The sequence below is a fragment of the Chiloscyllium punctatum genome, chromosome 1 (genome assembly GCF_047496795.1).
Source record: "Chiloscyllium punctatum isolate Juve2018m chromosome 1, sChiPun1.3, whole genome shotgun sequence".
Lineage (NCBI taxonomy): Eukaryota > Metazoa > Chordata > Chondrichthyes > Orectolobiformes > Hemiscylliidae > Chiloscyllium > Chiloscyllium punctatum.
This window is the reverse complement of record NC_092739.1, coordinates 9,071,672-9,094,141: the sequence shown is the minus strand read 5'-3', so window position 1 is coordinate 9,094,141 and position 22,470 is coordinate 9,071,672. Positions and strand designations below refer to the sequence as shown.

The 22,470-nt window shown below is 41.1% G+C and overlaps 1 protein-coding gene across 4 annotated transcripts in view; it reads left to right on the top strand.

Moving 5' to 3' along the window:
* arhgap10 (Rho GTPase activating protein 10) overlaps positions 1–11,574 on the top strand; it is a 205,769-nt gene extending 194,195 nt beyond the window's left edge. For 3 of the 4 annotated variants that reach the window (XM_072567806.1, XM_072567637.1, XM_072567813.1), the window contains 3 exons: positions 3,366–3,479; positions 7,546–7,637; positions 10,564–11,574. In XM_072567806.1, coding sequence (XP_072423907.1) covers positions 3,366–3,479; positions 7,546–7,637; positions 10,564–10,652 — 295 coding nt within the window. In that variant the 3' untranslated portion in view covers positions 10,653–11,574. The remainder of the gene's footprint in view (positions 1–3,365; positions 3,480–7,545; positions 7,638–10,563) is intronic. The other variant, XM_072567731.1, reaches the window with a different exon arrangement.
* Positions 11,575–22,470: the final 10,896 nt, after the last annotated feature.

Below are 22,470 nucleotides of genomic sequence, written 5' to 3'. Positions count from 1 at the left end.
CCTCCTCATCTCTGTCCTAAATCTTGAGGCCATGTCCCCTCGTCCTAGTCTCACCCACCAGCGGAAACAACTTGCCTGCCTCTATCTCATCTATCTCTTTCATATATTTCATATATTTCTAAAAGATCCCCTCTCCTTCACCTAAATTCCATCAGGTACAGTCCCAGGCAGCTCCAACCTCTCCTTACAGGGTAACCCCCTCATCTCCAGAATCAATCTGGTGAACTTCCTCTGCACAGCCTCCAAAGCCAGGATATCCTTCCTCACATAAGGAGACCAGAACTGCACACAGTACTCCAGGTACGGCCTCACCAACACCTTGTACAATTGCAGCAGAGTCCCCCTGCTCTTAAATTCAATCCCTCTAATAATGAAAGCCAATATTCCGTTTACCTTCCTGATTACCTGCTGCACCTACAAATCAACTTTTAGCGAATCATGTACAAACACTCCTCAGTCCCTCTGCACAACAGCAGACTGTAATCTTTCACCATTTAAATAATAGTCATCCTCCTATTTTTATTTCCAACGTGGATAACCTCACATTTACCAATATTGTACTCCATGTGCCAGACACTTGCCCACTCACTTAACCAACCGAAATCCCTCCACATCCTCTGCACAGTTCGCCTTTCCACTCGGTTTAGTGTAATCAGCAAATAAGGATATGTTACACTCAGTCTCCTATTCCAAATCACTTATGGGGCGGCACGGTGGCTCAGTGGTTAGCACTGCTGTCTCACAGCGCCAGGGACCCGGGTTCGATTCCAGCCTTGGGCAACTCTCTGTGTGGAGTTTGCACATTCTCCACGTGTCTGTGTGGGTTTCCTCCGGGTGCTCCAGTTTCTTCCCACAGTCCAAAGATGTGCAGGCCAGGTGAATTGGCCAGGCTAAATTGCCCATAGTGTTAGGTGCATTAGTCAGCGTAAATATGGGGTGGGGGAGTGGGTCTGGGTGGGTTACCCTTCGGAGGGGCGGTGTGGACTTGCAGGCCCTCAGGGCCTGTTTCCATACTGTAGGGAATCTAATCTAATCTAATATATATCATGAACACCGATCCCTGTAGCACCCGCTCACCACTGATCTCCAATCCGAGAAACACCCATTTATCCCAACTCTCTGCTTTCTATTGGCTAACCAGTCCTCCAGCCATGCTAATACATTCCCTGCAACCCCACGCATACTTATCCTACTTACCAGAGCACAGTGCACCATGTAGCACACAAACAAGAAAAACACAAGTCCACAGATCCTTTCCTACAAGATGTAAAAACAGTTTTTCGGAGTGAAATTTGAAGACAGGCTTGGCAGTGATCCATCACAGTGATATTAAACCAGCCGAGCAATGTGACCAGTTCCCCTACATGAAGAATTGCAGAAATGATTGGCTACTCAACCAAAATACCCAAGATTGGTTTGTTGAAAATTCTATGTAAATCCAAGAGCTTCTTCAAAATAAATGCTCCTGCCATGATTGCTTGCCCAAAAGAATAAAGGCCTACATTTATCCTGGCAGGATAGTCAGTATCCTCCCCAGTATCCCACAAAAGCTGCAGATAGGGAAACCTGCAGCTTTCTGCAAAACAACTTTCATTTCACCCAAAACAACTAGTGGGGAACTGGGAGAATATGCAACTGTAGACAGATATGGGAGTAAGTGAGATCCTCTTACCTAGTCTTGAGATCTGAAATATGGACTTGCTTGCTGGTACAGGTACAGACGCCACTAAAATCTTGCAATCGCATAACCCTGCTTAGTGGGCGGCACGGTGGCACAGTGGTTAGCATTGCTGCCTCACAGCGCCAGAGACCCGGGTTCAATTCCCGCCTCAGGCGACTGACTGTGTGGAGTTTGCACATTCTCCCCGTGTCTGCGTGGGTTTCCTCCGGGTGCTCCGGTTTCCTCCCACAGTCCAAAGATGTGCAGGTCAGGTGAATTGGTCATCCTAAATTGCCCGTAGTGTTAGGTAAGGGGTAAATGTAGGGGTATGGGTGGGTTGCGCTTCGACGGGGCGGTGTGGACTTGTTGGGCCGAAGGGCCTGTTTCCACACAGTAAGTAATCTAATCCAATCTAATCTAATAAAATCAGACAGAACACTGGGACAGTATATTTAGCGACCACCAGATGGTGCAGAAAGTGAGCATTTGTCAAACTCTTCCAGAGGGACGTGACATTTGAGCCGTGCGATCCAACATGAAGTAATCAAAACCTCTGCAGTGCATTTCAAATCCCACAAAGCCCCTGAAATAGATGGGATTTGAGCCAAAGTCTCTAAATAGAGAGGGAATTTGTTGCTACAAAGGCTTTCAGATACACTTACAGCATGCTGAGAGGAAGGGGCAGTGCCCTCAGACCCTCCCTCAACAAAAAAAGGAAGAGATGTTTGACAGTACCAGCTACAGCAGCATCACCATGGCAACCTCCCTTAATAACAGGATTAAAGGTTATAACGAGAAAGTCCTACTGTATAGTGCTGTCAACATTTAAAATTACTTGTAATGAACTTAACTTGTAATTGTTTTCTCAGTTTGTTTTATTCTCTCATGGGGTGTGGGCGTTGCGGACTGGGCCAGCATTTATTGCCAATCCTTAGTTGCCCTTAAGAAGGTGCTGCCTTCTTGAACCACTGCAGTCCTTGTGCCTTGGGGGAGGGAATTCCAGGATTTCAACCCAGTGTCAGCGAAGGAACGGTGATACTTTTCCGAATCAAGGTGGTGAGTGGCTTGGAGGGGAAATTGCATCTTTCTGCTGCCCTTATCCTTCCAGATGGAACTGGTCACAGGTTTGAAGGTGCTGTCGAAGGATATTTGGAGAATTTCTGCAGTACATTTTGTAGATAGTACACAGTGCTATTATTGAGCGTGTACGGTGGAGGGAGTGGATTTTTATGAATGGAGTACCAATCATGTGGGTCACTTGGTTCTGGATGGTGTCAAGCTTCTTGAGTGTTGTTGGAGCTGCATCCATCCATCCATCTCGTTCCTGACTTGTGCCTTGTAGATGGTAAACAGGTAATGAGAATCAAGACATGAGTTACTCACCACAGAATTCCTAGTCTTTGACCTGCTCTTGTAACCACTGTATGTATATGGGGAGTGTAATTGAGTTTCTGGTCAATGGTGAACCCCAAGATGTTGACAATGGGGGAATCAATGGGTAGCACCATTGAATATTAAGGAACGATGATTAGATTGTCTCATTGTAGATCATAGCCTGGCATTAGTGTGGCATGCATGTTACTTGGCACTTGTCAACCCAAGCATGGACATTGTCCAGATATGAGAAATGATAATCTAATTTTAGCCACACTTTAGCTGCATGCTTCCACAAAATCTCACTCATTTTATTTTGTCTCATCTGCAGTTCTTCTCTGTCAATGGCTTCCTGGTTCAATTCTTCACCAGCTTCACCAGCATCATCTTTACCATCCTTCCAGTTCCCACCTGTGACCACTGTCAGTGATAAACCACCTAATGGGTATGAAAACTTGCCTTTTTTTCACAACATAGTAATTAATAACCGGATAATATGCCCGAAAACGTCGATTCTCCTGCTCCTCGGATGCTGCCTGGCCTGCTGTGTTTTTCCAGCACCACATTTTTCAACTTGCTTACATGTTGTTGCCACTGGAGTAATGGATCAGAGTCAAAAGAATGAAATTACTTGACATTGTGATAACAAGTGGAGATGATGATATATTGTGGCATGGCATATAGTCACATTGAGGAAGCAATCGAGTGAATGTATTAAAGCTCTGCAATTGCATTGTGTGTTACGTTCGGCATGTTAGAACTGTTCTTTGAGGAAATATGTCATCTAGATCATCGTGTCGCAGTACAAAAATGGCTGTGAAACTTTCCCCTCAATATCTTTTCGCTCTCAGTATTTATAACGGACTCACCAGTGTGCAGCAGATATTCGAAATCTGACTTAGATTTTAATAGTGTACCCTTGGACATGGTGAGATAGAATTATCAAGCTCCACTGTAATCTGTTGCTTGTGCAATCAATTGATTCTGTGATTTACAAGATTTACAAGGATGTTGCCAGGGTTGGAGGATTTGAGCTGTGGGGGAGAGGCTGAACAGGCTAGGGCTGTTTTCCCTGGAGCATCAGAGGCTGAGGGGTGACCTTATCGAGGTTTATAAAATTATGAGGGGCGTGGATAGGGTAAATAGACAAAGTATTTTCCCTGGGGTTGGGGAGTCCAGAACTAGAGGGCATAGGTTTAGGGCGAGAGGGGAAAGATATAAAAGAGACCTAAGGGACAACTATTTCACGCAGAGGGTGGTACGTGTATGGAATGAGCTGCCAGAGGAAGTGGTGGAGGCTGGTACAATTGCAACATTTAAGAGGCATCTGGATGGGTTTATGAATAGGAAGGGTTTGGAGGGATATGGGCCGGGTGCTGGCAGGTGGGACTAGATTGGGTTGGGATATCTGGTCGGCATGGACGGGTTGGACCGAAGGGTCTGTTTCTGTGCTGTACATCTCGCTCCACTTCAATAATATTCTGCTTTTCTATTCTCTCTGCTCATATTTTTCTACATTATATTCAATGTGTTGATTATTTGCCCCACTCAGTTATTCAATCTGCTGATTATTTATTTATCTATATCCTTTTCAGGCTTTTTGCATCCTCCCTCACAACTTGCTTTTTTTTAAAATCAGTCTTGGTGTCATCAGCTGATTTGGCTATAGTCATTAAGATAAATTGTAAATAGTTAAACCCCCCGCACTGATCCCTGTGGCACCCCATTAGTTACTGTTTGTCAAAAAGTAAATGATACATTTATTGTGACACTTTGAGTTGTAGTAATGAACCAATTCTTTATTCATGCTATTAGATCACCCCAGCACCATAATCCTTATTTTGTACAATAACTCTTTATGTGTCTCTTTACAAAAGCTTTCTGAAAGCCCAATTATAGTACAACCACTAAACTTGCTACTTCCTCAAAGAACTCCAATAAATGTGTCAACGTAAGTTCCCTTTTGACAAAACCTTGGGGACTCTGCCTAATTGTATGATTGTCTTCAAAATGACCAAAATTGCTAGCTCCTTAGTAATTACCTCCAGTATTTTCCTAGTGGGAGATGTTAAGCTAACTGACCGAGACTTCCTTGTTACTATCTCCCATGTTTCTTGATTTAAGTTTCCTTTGCTTTTCCAATCCATTGGACCTTCCCAGAATCTATGCAATTCTCCAAGATTACAGCTGCTCCTTACAATGTGTTTTGGATGATCTTCAGCAGATCCTGGAGACTTGTCAACCTTTACTCCAATTAGATTTCTGGGAGTTTTTTTTTCTCTAGTGATTGTTTTAAGTTCCTCCTTCAAGAGATCCAAATAATCAACATAAAAACACATACTGTGTTATAGAAACATAATACAAGGGGGTTATACTCACCACTGTTATACTTACAGCATAAATCACAAAAATAATGCTACTTTGCCTGAAATAAAACTTACACAGCCTTCTCACTACCACCCTCAACCGACTATATGGGCATTGCGGAGATCACAGTTAATATATTAAACTTATGGTATTTCAGGGATATAATTTTTGCTGGTTTATTGGAAGTGCCAGTTCATAAGGGGACGATTACAGGAAAGTTTGCTCTATTTCTTCAAAGCCTCTCCTGTCTCCCTTTCCCATTATGAATACCTCATAATTTTATAAACCTCTATAAGGTCACTGCTCAGCCTCCGACGCTCCAGGGAAAACAGCCCCAGCCTGTACAGCCTCTCCCTGTAGCTCAGATGCTCCAACCCAGGCAACATCCTTGAATCTTTTCTGAACCCTTTCAAGTTTCACAACAATTTTCTGATAGGAAGGAGACCAGAATTGCACGCAATATTCCAACAGTGGCCTAACCAATGTCGTGTACAGTTGTAACTTGACCTCCCAACTCCTGTACTCAATACTCTGACCAATAAAAGAAAGCATACCAAACACCTTCTTCACTATTCTATCTACCTGTGACTCCACTTTCAAGGAGCTATGAACCTGCACTCCAAGGTCTCTTTGTTCAGCAACACTCCCTAGGACCTTGCCATTAAGTGTATAAGTCCTGCTAAGATTTGCTTTCCCAAAATGCTGTATGTCGCATTTATCTGAATTAAACTCTATCTGCCACTTCTCAGCCCATTGGCCCATCTGGTCCAGATCCTGTTGTAACCTGAGGTAACCCTCTTTGCTGTCCACTACACCTCCAATTTTGGTATCATCTGCAAACTTACTAACTGTACCTCTTATGTTCATATCCAAATCATTTATGTAAATGACAAAAAGTAGAGGACCAAGCACCGATCCTTGTGGCACTCCACTGGTCACAGGCCTCCAGTCTGAAAAACAACCATCCACCACCACCCTCTGTCTTCTACCTTTGAGCCAGTTCTGTATCCAAATGGCTAGTTCTCCCTGTATTCCGTGAGATCTAACCTTGCTAATCAGTCTCCCATGGGGGACCTTGTCAAACGCCTTACTGAAGTCCATATAGATCACATCTACTACTCTGCCCTCATCAATCCTCTTTGTTACTTCATCAAAAAACTCAATCAAGTTTGTGAGACATGACTTTCCACGCACAAAATCATGTTGACTATCCCGAATCAGTCCTTGCCTTTCCAAATACATGTACATCCTGTCCCTCAGGATTCCCTCCAACAACTTGCCCACCACCGAGGTCAGGCTCACTGGTCTATAGTTCCCTGGCTTGTCTTTACCACCCTTCTTATACAGTGGCGCCACGTTTGCCAACCTCCAGTCTTCCGGCACCTCACTTGTGAGTATTGATGATACAGATATCTCAGCAAGAGGCCCAGCGATCACTTCTCTAGCTTCCCACAGAGGTCTCGGGTACACCTGATCAGGTCCTGGGGATTTATCCACCTTTAACCGTTTCAAGACATCCAGCACTTCCTCCTCTGTAATCTGGACATTGTGCAAGATGTCACCATCTATTTCCGTGTCAGTTGAGAGTTATCCAATATCTCCTATGATAGTTCTGTAAATTCCAGAGTGCTGACCCAGGTTATAAGTTTTTCATACTCTCTAAATCAGGGCAGACCTTAAAGCATCTGTTTTTCTCTTCAAAGCTGCTCAACATTTCCACTTTAATTTCCTTAAAAATTTACTTTGGCTCAGTTGATCATTGATTTTCTATTTTATAGAGAGGAAAAAAAAGAATTTCAAGAGACAATATCTATGTGAATGGAGTTTGTTCAGTTCCAGATTATACACAAGACACCTTTGCAAAGATGTTACCCTACCGTCCCAGTGCCTCTGTTGTATGTATCTGCTGGACGTACCAATGCCAGTAAAATTAGATCAGTTACATAATTGTTACTGATATTAATGGAGGTCATGTTAATGACAAGTTTACGTAATACCAAGGAAAATATACTTTTTAAGTAATCTGTTGTACATTCAAATCTGTTTCAGGTTATTAAAACAGCCACCATATTTGCTGGTGCTATGTAAAAAATAATGTTGCTTGAATTTTCTCGAATGAGGTAACAACTCCCGTTATTCTTTAGGGTTCCAAATGATAAAGCCAAGGCTGTTTATTCGTGTGAAGCAGAACATTACTCTGAGTTATCCTTCAAAGTAGGAGCCATATTTGAAAATGGTGAGTGTGACCAGAGACCAGAGATCTTCAATTATTTTCAATTGTACTCCAAAGTTATTTGTTAATCATCCATTCAATCTAGATTTGATTGGTACTGGGGAAACCACCTTGTGTTTTGGCTAAATAGGCATCACTCATTCTCCTTCTGTGTAAAACCAGATCACCTTCCCACAGACCTTTGGTGTTCCCTACCCAGGTAGTTGGTTTTAGGTCTAAATTCAAATCTCACCGTTGGAGTGGAATACATTTTCAGTCTCCCGTAATGCATTGGTTAGAGTCGAGAGTCATTATTGTTCTCACAGTTTGACTTTTTTTTCCAGCCAACCTGCAATGTTTATTTCTTTCAGGATTTTCACTTGGGAAGTTAGAATATTGTCTGCTAAAAACAGTGGCACTGTCCTTACTATAGCATGGGTTATGTTAACAAACAATTTATCCTTTTGTGTGGAAGGTCAACCTATAGGTAATCTCAGAAATATTTGGTGTTTGGAATACCCGGAATTCTCCACTTCAATATTTTGGATAGCTACCAGCTCCTGTATTTCTGACAGGGTGTATAGGTCACATCATCTTGGAGACTAAAACTGCTTGCATTTCCCCCTCTTTTTGGTCCCACAAATAAAGTGCAGATGTAATCTTGAAGGTGTCCCATTGACTCTGATGTATGCCATCAGATGGAATCAAGACTCTGCTGCTAAGATTTCTTCTCTGAGTTTGTGGAGAGTTTGGTATGCATCGCGTTCAACAATTATTCTGCTTTACTTGCCAGCTAATAAAAGTAATGACTTTTAGAGCATCATCTCCATTCTTAAGTAATAAATACTTTGATCAATTTATAAGATAGTCCACAAACCAAGCTATTGTTCCAGTGAAAAATACTCTCTCTAATCATGGTCTAATGTCCTTCAAGCTTTTGATAAGTGCTAGAAATAACTTAAAAGCTGTTTTGTATTCAGATTCACATTGCAGCTATTCTGTGTCCTTTCAGCCAAGTTTTGTGCAGTTCCTGAAGTGGTTCATTGTTGTCAAATTTTAAACTAATTATGGAATCATGTTGTGAGAAACCTCCTGTAGTTTTGAATTGGGATCTTCAGACTCTTTCAGAAGTTAAGATTTTCATTCATTTGAATGTATCTGAATGTGTCATCTTCAGTTTCTTTACATGAAAAACTGGACTCTTAGATTCATTATGCATAGTTGGAAAATTAGAAAGTTTGTTGAGTCAGTCAGTTTGGAATTCTGTCAGAGGACTGCTTAAGGGGGACACACACATTCCCTTAAGTAGAAATTGCTTCTCAGTTTCATTTGAACCAATACCTTTGATATTTTACCTCAAGTAAGGCATTGTTTTCTCTGTTAAATGGTCGTAAAAGCATCAGTATCTCTTGAATGGAGCACTATGGGGTATCTCGATGATTATTTGTTTCCTATGGTACAAAGGGCAAAACAGGACCAATTGTGATTGCTACATGAATGTTAACTTTCCTTCTAATTGTTACCAATATTTCATGTTGTTTGATCTTGGAATGTGAACAACACTGGTAAAGTCAAAACTTATTGCCCATCTGTAACAGCTCTTGAGAAGTGGTGATGAATCTTTTGAACCACTGTGGTCCTGTGATATAAGCAAGCAGTCTTGTGGAGGGAGCTCCAGAATGTTAACCAAGTTACAGTAAGGGAACAGCCAAATAGTTCCCAGTAAGCAGTAGTAACTTAGTGAACTCGCTGGCAATCGTGTTCCCATGAATTTCCATCCCTTGTCTGTCTAACTGGTGAAGATCATGTATTTGGAAGGTACTGTCTCAAATGAGCCTTAGCAAATTTGCAGGAAAGAAACTAAAGAGACGTTAAAGTTAATTCTGTCTCTTCCACGATTTTGTATATTTTTACTGTTCATGGACTAATTTATAAAGGACATGATTTGTTGAAGCTTTTTTTTTGTCTTGCACCCACCAGGACAATTTGCAAGAAGTACCAAAGTAAAGGGAAAATAATACAAGTACTGTGTGAGAGGAGAGTACTGATTGGCAGAAGGGTTACCATGATAATTCATCAGTTAATGATTTTATAATGATGACAGGGAAGGCATGGCGGAGTGGTACTAAGGAGGACTGTTTAATCCAGAGACCCTGGTAATGTTCTGAGAACCTGGGTTCGAATCCAACCACGGCTGATGGAATTTGAATTCAATAAAAATCTGGAACTAAGTGTCTGATGATGATGAGTCCATTGTTGATTATTGGAACAACCCACCTGGTTCACTAATGTCCTTGAGGGAAGGAAATCTGCCATCCTTCCCTGGTCTGGCCGACATGTGACTCCAGATCCACAACAATGTGGTTGACTCTTAACTGCCCTCTGGGCAATTAGGGATGGGCAATAAATGCAGGCTTAGCTAGTGATGTTCTCATCCCACAAATGAATAATAAAAAAGATTGACAGCTAACAGCTAAGCACAGTTTACAGTGTAAACAAGACAGGCTGATTCTGGTCAAAGTGTTTTATTGAGTTGAAATAGGTGCAGTGTGTGGACATGTGCTTTGTTTGCCAAGAACAAGGCCCTGTATGTTAATAAATGTAGCTTATAAATAATACAAGTCACAGAGTGTGTAATACAGTGTGTAATACTGTGAGTCCAACGACCAACCTTTAACAGAGTCATCTCGACTCGGAAGGTGAGCTTGCTCTCCATGGATGCTGGCTGACCTGCTGCGATCTCTAGCATTTGTTGTTTTCAGGACAATCCTGACGATCTTTTTCAGCAATTCTCAAGTTCAGTGCGATGTAATGATCAGTGTAAAAAAAGAAATTCTGTGTATGTAGTATGTCGGTATGTTTGCTTATTCTAATAAAATAAAATTTCCAATAAAATAAGTGATGGTTTGCACTGAAATTAAAACTTGTTCTTTGCTTTTTCATTCCCCAGTTCACTTCTCACAGGAACCTGGCTGGTTGGAAGGAACTCTCGATGGCAAAACAGGGCTCATTCCACAAAATTATGTTGAATTCCTGTAGCACCGAACCGTTTAAATTTATAGAAAATGCTATTCATGGTATCCATGGCCATGTCCTTGATGGAACAGAATTCCTGTTTGTTTGAACCTAACTCCATGACTGAGATTTCTCAATTGGAATCAAGAGGAATATTCATTTCTATAACTAACATGCAACCAATCTCAAACCTCTGTAAACCTGTGTGCTTTTAAAACGTCATTATTGCCCAATGTGTTACTGTAACTACTTCATGTCATTTTAATTATTAAAGCTTTTATTATAGGATGAATTGGTACAGTTTTAACAATATGTTTGATGTTGTAATAACCTGAAACAAAACTCGTTCTATCTGTTTTGACTTCAGTCTACTTTCTATGAATTCTCTTATTTTCATGTTGCTTTCTCAGCAAATGAAGAAGGACTCGCAATAAAAGGTTGTTTGGGGGTGGGGGGAGAGTTGTTCCTGTGAAGTTTTGCTTTTTCATTGTTGATTATGTCAAATGGTTAGATGTTTCAGTTTTAAGAAACATTATGAGAGCTTTTTTTTTACAAAACATCTTGTGCATTTCTACAACATGTGAAGAAATTTGCTGCATTTTATCTTTCAATATCAAAACCAGACCTAATGATAGCAATGGACTTCCATTTTTACATAATGTTAGTGAATGTTGGATAGGGTTTTCATTGATATTTGAAAATTGGGAAATTCCATTCAGTTTTTAACAAGAAGAGGTATTTACAGATTCCTCACTTGCTGTGTATTTGTATTTATTTTAACTATGTGAAATGTATTATTTCTGATTTAATGATTTATTGTACTTCTGAAAACTATCCTTAAATAATCACATGCGCCTGAACATGGTCAACAAAGTCACAAACCTAAAGCCTTCAGAAATCTTTATTCTGTAACTGTATGAGAAAATAAAGATCACTATCAATGATAGTTTCACAATTTTATTATTAATTTGATTGAAGCATGTGATTCTTAATATTTAACTTAATTTTAATATTTACTGAAATTTCCTTAAATTACTTCAAAATCAATCTTAGTTTTAAAGTGACTAAATTGGGTCAATTCCATTGTGGCGCAATTTATAAATTAGTCTGAATTTTAAATTTCACATTTTCAACTGCTTTTTTTGATGTGTGTTCTGTTGAGAGATTGCAAATCAATCGCATTTGGGCGTGCAGTAATACTTTGCTGGTGTTATCTATCATTGCTGAGTCATTCCATTTGGTATAAAAGCTTGGTTAATATAATTGCTGATGTCAGCTATGGAGGCATTAAAGGAAGTGCCATTTTCTCCAGTGCACTAGGGTTAAGAAAGTTAAAAATCACACAACACCAGGTTATAGTCCAACACATTTAATTGGAAGCACTAGCTTTTGGAGCGCTGCTCCTTCATCAGGTGGTTGTGGAGGACACAATTGTAAGACACAGAATTTATAGCCTTATAGCTGTGTACTCCACAATCACCTGACGAAAGAACAGCGCACCAAAAGCTAGTGTACTTCCAAATAAACCTGTTGGACTATAACCTGGTGTGGTGTGATTTTTAACTTTGTACACCCCTGTCCAACACCGGCATCTCCGAGTCAGGGTTAGGAAAATAAGCATTAACCAGGATCCATAGTTCTGATAACTGTCCTGTGGAAGTTAAGCCAGGACAAGGTCACACAGTCACTTAGGGCTACCACAGTAAGACCATGCCTGAGTGAGATATAGACAGACTGTAGGAGAGAATTTGATTCCTTGGGATTGATGTGCAGGAGAAAGAGGTGATTTAAGGAAGGTTTATTTCAACTTGTGATGTTTTAGTTCAATTTATTAGTACAAGGTTTTATTAATAGTGTAATGTTTATTAGTATTGGTATGCTTTTTATTAGCATTAACAGTATTACCATGTTAAAAAAATACATAAAAGATTGGCTTGGCTTTTTCAGCTTCGAGAATGCCCATCCTGCAGTACATGGGAATTCTGGAGACGTTTCCTGTGTCCCGGATAAACATTGATGCGGAAAGTGAATCCATAATAGCAACTTGAGCTTCAATGTTCATAATTTGAACAGCTGTCATCATCACTGCGCTGTGTCTATTTCATGCGAGCTACTGCGCGAGCATGTTTATAGGTGTGGTCACTTGATAGCTAGGAGAAAGTGAGGACTGCAGATGCTGGAGATTAGAGCTGAAAAATGTATTGCTGGAAAAGCGCAGCAGGTCAGGCAGCATCCAAGGAGCAGGAGAATCGATGTCTCGGGCATGAGCCCTTCTTCAGTCACTCAGTAGCTGGACTGTATATGGGGTGAGAGGGAATGGGGTGATCATTGGGTAGTACAGTCCCATCAGTGCATCCTGCCAGTTAGACTGCAATCTTGCTTGCTTACCTTGATTATGATTTGGACAACCACCTGATGAAGGAGCAGCGCTCTGAAAGCCAACGCTTCCAAATAAACGTGTTGGACTATAACCTGGTGTTGTGTGATTTTTACCTTGATTAGTAACTCTACCTTTCAGTTCTCTAGCCACATCCTTGTTTATGGACACTTGTTGACTTCCCTTTGTGATTGCTTGACAGCTTTAATTAAAAAACCTTTTGATGATATCTAGGGCCCTTTCAATCTCTACCCAGGCCATTCCTCTCAGTGTCTCATTGATATTTAACAAATCATTCCCTGATTATAGAAGGGGAAATGGTATGACGTAGTGGTGCTGTCCCTAGATGAGTAATCCAGACTTCTCACCCTGACAGATGGTGAAATTTGAATCCAATTAAAATACAAATACAAAGTTATATCTATAAAACCTTAACCATCAATTGACATTAAGGCCCAATGATTGGGCAAGAGATGGCCTAGCGGTATGATCACTCGACTATTAATCCTGACCCTGGTAATATTCTGAGCACCTGGGTTTGAATCCTGCTATGGCAAATCATCGAGTGTGAATTCAATAATTGTCTGGAATTAGGAGTCTAATGATGGCCGTGAAACCACTGCCGATTATCAGGAAAAACCCATCTGGTTCACCAATGCCCTTGAGGGAAGGAAATCTGCCATCTTACCTGGTCTGGCGTACATGTGACTGCAGAATCACAGCAATGTGGTTGACACTTAGCGCAGTTAGGGATGGGTAATAAATGCTGGCCTAGCCAATGACTCCTACAGCTGATGCCTACATAATTTCCAATTAAAGCATTGCATATCACACAAACCAAGCTATTTGACAACATTTACAGATCATTAACGTAAATCCTTCGGCCCTTGATATTGCACCGACCTGTGGAACCAATCTGAAGCCCATCTAACCTACACAATTCCATTCTCATCCATATGCCTATCCAATGACCATTTAAATGCCCTTAAAGTTGGTGTGTCTACTACTGTTGCAGGCAGGGCGTTCCACACCCCTTACTACTCTGAGTAAAGAAACTACCTCTGACATCTGTCCTATCACCCCTCAATTTAAAGCTATATCCCCTCTTGCCAGCCATCACCATCTGAGGAAAAAGACTCTCCCTGACCACCCTATCTATCCCACTGATTATCTTATATGTCTCAATTAAGTCACCTCTCAACCTCCTACTCTGTAACAAAAACAGCTTCAAGTCCCTCAGCCTTTCCTCATAAGACCTTCCCTCCAAACCAGGCAACATCCTAATAAATCTCTGAACCCTTTCTAAAGCTTCCACATCCTTCCTATAATGCAGTGACCAGAACTGTATGCAATATTCCAAGTGCGGCCACACCAGAGTTTTGTACAGCTGCAACATTACATTCACGGCTCCGAAACTCAATCCCTCTACCAATAAAAGCTAACACACTGTATGCCTTCTTAACAACCTGGGTGGCAACTTTCAGGGATCTATGTACATGGATACTGCGATCTCTCTACTCAACTTGGCAGTGTTTAATGTTTGGTTCATTTGTTCTACCTTGTCTGAACTCCAGGTGTGGTGTGGAATGTGGAACATTTGCTTTTTTCCTAGTAATTGGCATTCTTTCTTCATTATTTAGCCCATGAAGTGGGTTTCTCAATCCAAATTTATTTGGAGGGGCATTCCCCACTATGGGATTTCTTTGTGAGAAATGTTGAAACAGGTCAGGGCTGAGTCATAGTGCTAAATAAAAGCCGAAAGAATTGCAGATGCTGTAAGTCATAAACAAAAAAACAAAATTAATATTTTGTGTTGGGTCTGTGGAAGGGTCACTTGACCCGGAAACGTTAACTCTGATTTTTCTCCACAGATGATATCAGATTTGCTGAGCTTTTCCAGCAGTTTCTGTTTTTAAGTCATACCGAACTGGGAACTGTCCACCCGTGGGCACTAGACAATATGTTTTCCTTTTGCTATCAGTTAGGAGATCGATGAAGTCAATTTGTAGGTCCTCCCAAGGGTTTTTTACTCTAGCTTGGTGGGTTGACGGGGTTTATAACCTTTCCTGTATTATGCCTTACACAGATCAAAAACTTCTTGGCCATTTCCTGGCCATGTCCAAACCACTACCAGTGGAACTCTCTCCTTCTGCACTATTCCATGGTATATTTCCAACAAGTAGACACACAGCATGGAACTGCAAGTCAACCTTCCCTTTACCAAATTTCATCCTCTCCTTTTCAGGCCCCTGTCCTTTCCCACTGTTCCTGGGCTTTTTCCTCATAAACGTTTTAACATTGACCTCCTCTGGGTCAAAGGTACTTGTTGCCAAAGTCAGAGTTTTTGTAATGTCTTTTGCCTCCTAATTTGCTTTCTGGATGTGACCATCTATTCTTAGCTGGACCTTGACTTTTCTGAAAGCCCCCTTAACTGAGGGCTTGCTGCCTCCACTGGTGGTTGAAGAATGTCTTTGTGTCTGATGAGACCTTCTGCAATCTCGAAAACACATTGACAATGCTAGTAAATGTTTATGTGTTCACTGTCACACCATTTCTCTAGGAATGCTACTAGCTTATCTATGTAAGCAGAGCAACCCCTTCCAGAGTTCCTTGTTTCACCATTAACCCTTTCCGTTATATTCCGGCCCATAGAATCTTGGGCTTTCCATCTATCTATCTTACAATCCCCGACTACAAACAATTCCTCAACTTACTCTGAAAGGGGTGTCCTTAACTCCACTACTTTCCTCATCTCCAACTTGTATTTTACAATAATGGGCCTCTCCCTCTGACACACTGTTGGAATATTGCATGCAATTCTGGTCTCCTTCCTATCAGAAAGATGTTGTAAGTTTTGAAAAAGTTCAGAAAAGATTTACAAGCTATAGGGAGAGGTTGAATAGGCTAGGGCTGTTTTCCCTGGAGCATCGGAGGCTGAGTGGTGACCTTATAGAGGTTTATAAAATCATGAGGACATGGATAGGGTAAATAGACCAAGTGGGGGAGTTCAGAACTAGAGGGCATAGGCTTAGGGTGAAAGGGGAAAGATATAAAAGAGACCTAAGGGGCAACTTTTTCACAAGAGAGTGGTAAGGGTATGGAATGAGCTGCCAGAGGACGTGGTGGAGGCTGGTACAATTGCAACATTTAAGAGGCATTTGGATGGGTATATGAATAGGAAGGGTTTGGAGGATTATGGGCCTGGTGCTGGCAGGTGGGACTAGATTGGGTTGGGATATCTGGTCGGCATGGACGGGTTGGACCGAAGGGTCCATTTCCATGCTGTACATCTCTATGACTCGATGAGTATCCTTTCAGTGGAGAATAGTGGTACAGCTTCAGTGAAGGTGCAGAGAAAGATCAACTTTAATATATGAGAGGTCAGTTCAAAAGTCTGACAACAATGGGGGTGAAGCTGTACTTGAATGTGTTCATATATACTTTTGTATCTTCAGCCGTACGAAAGAGATTGATAGAAAGTACAACTGGAGTGGGCGGAGCCTTTGATTATGCTGACTGCTCTCCTGAGGTGGTGGGAGTCAATGGATGGAAGGCTGGTTTACAAGCTGCATGGGGCTACGTTCACAGCTCTCTGTCATTTGCTGCGGTCTTGGGCACAGCAGTTGCCACACTTAGCTGTGAAGCGTCTGGACAGGAAGCTTACTATGGTGCATTTATAAAAATTGGTAAGTGTCTTTATGGACATGCCAAATTTCCTTAGTCTCTGAGGAAGAAGCAGCATTGGTGTGCTTTCTCGACTGTAGCATCAATGTGGATGGTCCAGGCGAGATTCTTGGTAATATTTACCCCAAGGAACTGAAGCTCTTGATCATCTGCACCTCAGCACCATTGATGCAGACAGGGGAGTGCCCACCAATCTACTTCCTGTAATCAATGACCAGCTCTCTTCCAGTTTGCTGACATTGAGGGAGCGGTTAATGTCTTTACACCATGCCACCTAAGCTCTCTACCTCTTTCCTGTATTCTGACTTAATGTTTGAGATCTAACCCACTTCGTTGATATCATCAGCAAACTTGTGAATAGAGTTAGAGCAGAATTTGGCCACACAGGGGTGAGTGTATAAGTAGTACAATAAAGGGTTGAGTACACAGGCTTGTACACAGGCCTGGTGTTGAGGAATATTATGGAGGAGACATTGTCACCTATCCTTACTGATTGTGATCTGCAGGTCAGGATTAATTAAGTAACTTACTTTCCAAAATAAAATCGGTATATTTCTGTGACATTGCTTCTAAATCTGTTTGATTATGTGCCCTTTGTGCTCTGCGGTAGGCGTTGATAGCGACTAGAATAGCAAAGGATGCTATCTCAGTCACATTGTGAGAACAGGAACATGAATTGCGGTTTGAGCTAAGGAATCGGTGACATGGGGTCAGGGGATAAAGTTCCATGCACACAGCAAAATCAGAATTTCCTAAACAAATTTCCTCCTCACTTAACACAGCTGTGATATAAACAGAAGCTAATTAATTGAACAATTTTAAACTGTTCTTCAAATCACTAAAGAACATAGAGGAGCAGCAAACTGCTCAATTTTAAGCATTATTGCGTTTTTTGGTTGAACTATTAGTTTCACAATATAATAAATTGCATGAGCAAAGTTGTGTTTGTTTAAGCATCACTTTAATTCTGATGACTTGGAGTTGTTCAAAGGAAAGTATTTTAAAATTTTACTGTCTTGCTTTATTGACATTATTTATTGTTGCCTTGTGGATAAATTGGGGACTTCTAAAATCTTTATTTTTAAATAACAAATGCTGGATAATAGGGCCTCATTTCTAACATGCTACTCCAGTGAGGAATAACTGCAGAAACTGAGGACTGGTTCACCGAGAGTTTCACAGGCAGCGATAAGTTGACAGATAGGACTATGAAGCCCAGTGAGGTAAAATAGGCAAAGCAAAACTGCTGGAGATATTCAGCAGGTCTGACAGCAGCTGTGGAGAGAAAACAATGTTAACATTTTGAGTCTGTTTCTTCAGAAAGGTTACTGGATTTGAAACATTGACTCTGCAGTCTCCCTACAGACGCTGCCAGACCTGTAGCTCTTTTATTGTTTCAGACTTAGGGCATCAGCAGTTCTTTGTTTTAAGTAAAAGACAGTTTTATTTTAAGATGAAATTTTTAAAAAATATATAAAAACAAGAAAACACAAGTAAAAAATGCTTTTTTTAAGCAAGGATTAGTAATGAATTGGTACATTAGATTGCACAAGACTGTGTGAGGGGAAACTCTGACATTTATATTGCTGCCTGACTCAGCTAGGACAAATAATGATAATAATCAATTTGTGTGAACACATTTTCAAAGTAAATACTTCTTATTGTTCTACTCTAGATCATCAAGATCGTAATAGGTTGATGACAGTGAAGCAAATTAAAGAATTTTGCTCATGTAAGAAAAAGCTGCTGTTAAACGAACATCTAATATATGGAAGTTTTTTTTACTTGTTTGAAGTGTACTCTGAGTTAGTGTCAGCATTGCTAGCTTCTGCTAACAGAAACATGGAAGCAATTTAAATATAAAACCAACCATAACCAAAAGAACCATCCAAATTCAAATGGGTAATGACAGAATTGGGTTATCCTCTAACCTCAGATTTCAAATAACTATTATTTAAAAGGACGATCTTCATTTATCTGAATAAAATATCATAAAGGATAATTGATCAACTAGAGTAGTAGAGATGTACAGCATGGAAACAAACCCTTTGGTCCAACCCGTCCATGCCGACCAGATATCCCAACCCAATCTAGTCCCACCTGCCAGCACCCGGCCCATATCCCTCCAAACCCTTCCTATTCATATATCCATCCAAATGCCTCTTAAATGTTGCAATTGTACCAGCTTCCACCACAGCTCATTCCATACACGTACCACCCTCTGCATGAAAATATTACCCCAGAGGTCTCCTTTATATTCTTCCCCTCTCACCCTAAACCTATGCCCTCTAGTTCTGGACTCCCCCATCCCAGGGAAAAGACTTGGTCTATTTACCCTATCCATACCCCTCCATGATTTTATAAACCTCTATAAGGTCACCCCCTCAGCCTCCGAAGCTCCAGGGAAAACAGTTCCAGCTTATTCAGCCTCTCTCTATATCTCAAATCCTCCAACTCTGGCAACGTCCTTGTAAATCTTTTCTGAACCCTTTCAAGTTTAACAACATCAGAAACCAGAATGCCACACAATATTCCAGAAGTGGCCTAACCAATATTCTGTACAGCCACAACATGACCTTCCAACTCCTGTACTCAGTATTCTGACCAATAAAGGAAAGCGTACCAAACACCTTCTTCACTATGTTATCGACCTGCGACTCTACTTTCAAGAAACTATGAACCTGCACTCCAAGGTCTCTTTGTTCAGCAACACTCCCTCGGACCTTACATTAAGAGTTTAAGTCCTGCACTGATTTGCTTTTCCAAAATGCAGCACCTCACATTTATCTAAATTAAACTCCATCTGCCACTTCTCAGCCCATCTGATCAAGCTCCTGTTGTACTCTGAGGTAACCTTCTTCGCTGTCCACTACACCTCCAATTGTGTCAAATTTAATAACTATACCACCTATGTTCACATCCAAATAATTTATGTAAATGACAAAAAAATGGACCCAGCACCGATCCTTGTGGCACTCCACTGGTCACAGGCCTCCAGTCTGAAAAACAACCCTCCACCACTACCCTCTGTCTTCTACCTTTGAGCCAGTTCTGTTTCCAAATGGCTAGTTCTCCCTGTATTCCATGAGATCTAACCTTGCTAACCAGTCTCCCATGGGGAACTGGGGTTGAAGTGTTCCGAGGTAGAAGATGAGGCGTTCTTCCTCCAGGCGTCTGGTGGTGAGGGAGCGGCGGTGAAGGAGGCCCAGGACCTCCATGTCCTCAGCAGAGTGGGAGGGGGGAGTTGAAATGTTGGGCCACAGGGCGGTGTGGTTGATTGGTGCGGGTGTCCCGGAGATGTTCCCTAAAGCGCTCTGCTAGGAGGCGTCCAGTCTGCCCAATGTGTATAGGAGACTGCATTGGGAGCAATGGATACAATAAATGATATTGGTGGATGTGCAGGTAAAACTTTGATGGATGTGGAAGGCTCCTTTAGGGCCTTGGATGGAGGTGAGGGAGGAGGTGTGGGCGCAGGTTTTGCAATTCATGCGGTAGCAGGGGAAGATGCCAGGATGGGAGGGTGGGTTGGAGGGGGGCGTGGACCTGACCAGGTAGTCACGGAGGGAACGGTCTTTGCGGAAGGCAAAAAGGGGTGGGAGGGAAATATATCCCTGGTAGTGGGGTCTTTTTGGAGGTGGTGGAAATGTCGGTGGATGATTTGGTTTATGCGAAGGTTGGTAGGGTGGAAGGTGAGCACTAGGGGCGTTCTGTCCTTGTTACAGTTGGAGGGGTGGGGTCTAACGGCGGTGACCTATTCTATGCTAATCAGTTAAGTCTGTAAAATAACTACATTAAAGTAGCACTATCATGACATTAAATTCCTCATTGATAAATATTAAAAACACTCATGAAATGAAAATAATATATTTGGCAGTTACAATTTAATAAAGTGTATAAGTTTTCACTCATTGAAAATATCACAAAAAAGACAGTTGAAGAACATAATTAAGGTATTTTAGTTTATATATACACAAATATCTCATGGCTTCTCTCTCATTTGTAATGCTTCACACTTTGTTGGACTCTGGGAAGAGAGCATCTAATCATTGTCCCTTGACGTTCCACTACCATCACCAAATCTATCACTGTCAACATCCTTGGGGTTATCACTGACTAGAAACTGAACTGGATTAGCCATACAAATACAGTGCTACAAGACATGCTACGAATCTTGTGGCGATAAACTCACCTCCTGACTTCCCAAAACCTGTCCATCATCTATGAGGCATGAGTCAGGGGTATGATAGAATACTCTCTATTTGCCTGAATGTATGCAGTTTAAACAACACTTTAAGAGGCTTGATAACATCCATACAAAGAAGCCTGATTGATTGGCACCTCAGCCACAAATATTCAGTCCCTCCACAAGCAACACTCAGTTCTAGTAGTGTGTACCATGTACAAGATGCCTGATGTAAATTTACCAAGGCTTCTTAGACAACATCTGCCAAATCCATGACCATTACATGCAAGTTCCCCTCCAATCCACCCACCATCCAGATTTTGAAAGATATCATTATTCCTTCAGTGTTGCTGTGTCAAAGTGCTACAACTCCTTTCCTAACAGCTATGTAGGCCTACCTACATGATTAGCAGGTTCAAGAGTCAGCTCACCACCACCTTCTCAAGGTTAGTTAGTGATAAGCAATAAGTGATGGCCTAGTCAGACACCCACATCCTGTGAACAAAAGGAAAATAATACCAAACATTTTACCTTTATTGCTCTAAGCTGCAATTTATTCCCTGTACCAGTCACTGTCTGGAAAGGTACACTGACTTTATTATTGGGTGCAAATAGTTCATAATTTCCCAGGTTGAATCAAGCATAACAGATCCATGCTCCCAATTCAGTGGATGACTTTTGTCTAGGCCTAACAAACCTATACAAACTTTGTGTCTCAAAGGTTATTTAAGTATTTGTTAATAGGTCCCACCATGAATTCTTCATGCTTTCTCACTTTCTGCTTACCTGTTTGAAAAGGCTGCCCCATCTTCCGGGATGCCACATTTTTGCCCTTGCCTGAAATAGTGTCAATTAATACAAAAACCTGATATCAGTACTTTAAAGAGGTCAGTTTTTATCAATGGTATAATTTAATTTTAGACTATTAAGAAGTAGTGAAAATGCTAGCTAACAGGTCTATGTTGCTTTTAAACGATAAAGCATGAGAATTGCACAAGAAAATTTGTCATTTGCTTCTTGTTCTCTGTACAGTCTTCTGCTTTCTTTGATGATCGAACTGAATCAGGAAGTAAGTGATAAAGCACAAAGCAACTGATGTGGTGTGTGGAATATTTTGTCAGAATTCCAATTCCATTAACACAACTGTATTTCAGGACACAAGCCTCTACCTTGTATTTGTGCTGTATTTTCCAGCAGTGTGAACTTTGAACTCTGTCATCAATCATCACACTAAGATGTTGATGCTGATAAAGTTGCAGTAATGGGAAAATGTCAAATAAGATGATATTTTCACTCCTTAAGCAATCAGAATTTCAGTGCAAGAAGAGAGAAGTTTTTGACATGTCTGTGCCAGCTCCCCTTTCAGAGAAGTTTAACTTTCCACCTCTTTACTATTTTCCATAAAAAGGGATAATAATTCTTTTTTCAACAGCAAGTTGGACATTTATCATTTTGAATAAAAAAAATTGTGTGAATCTTCTCGCATGTTGTTGGTGATAATCAACAGCAAAGAAACAGACAACTGGTATTTATATAATGTCTTTAATATTGCAAAATGACACAATGTGCTTCTAAGGAGCATTGTCAAACAAAATTTG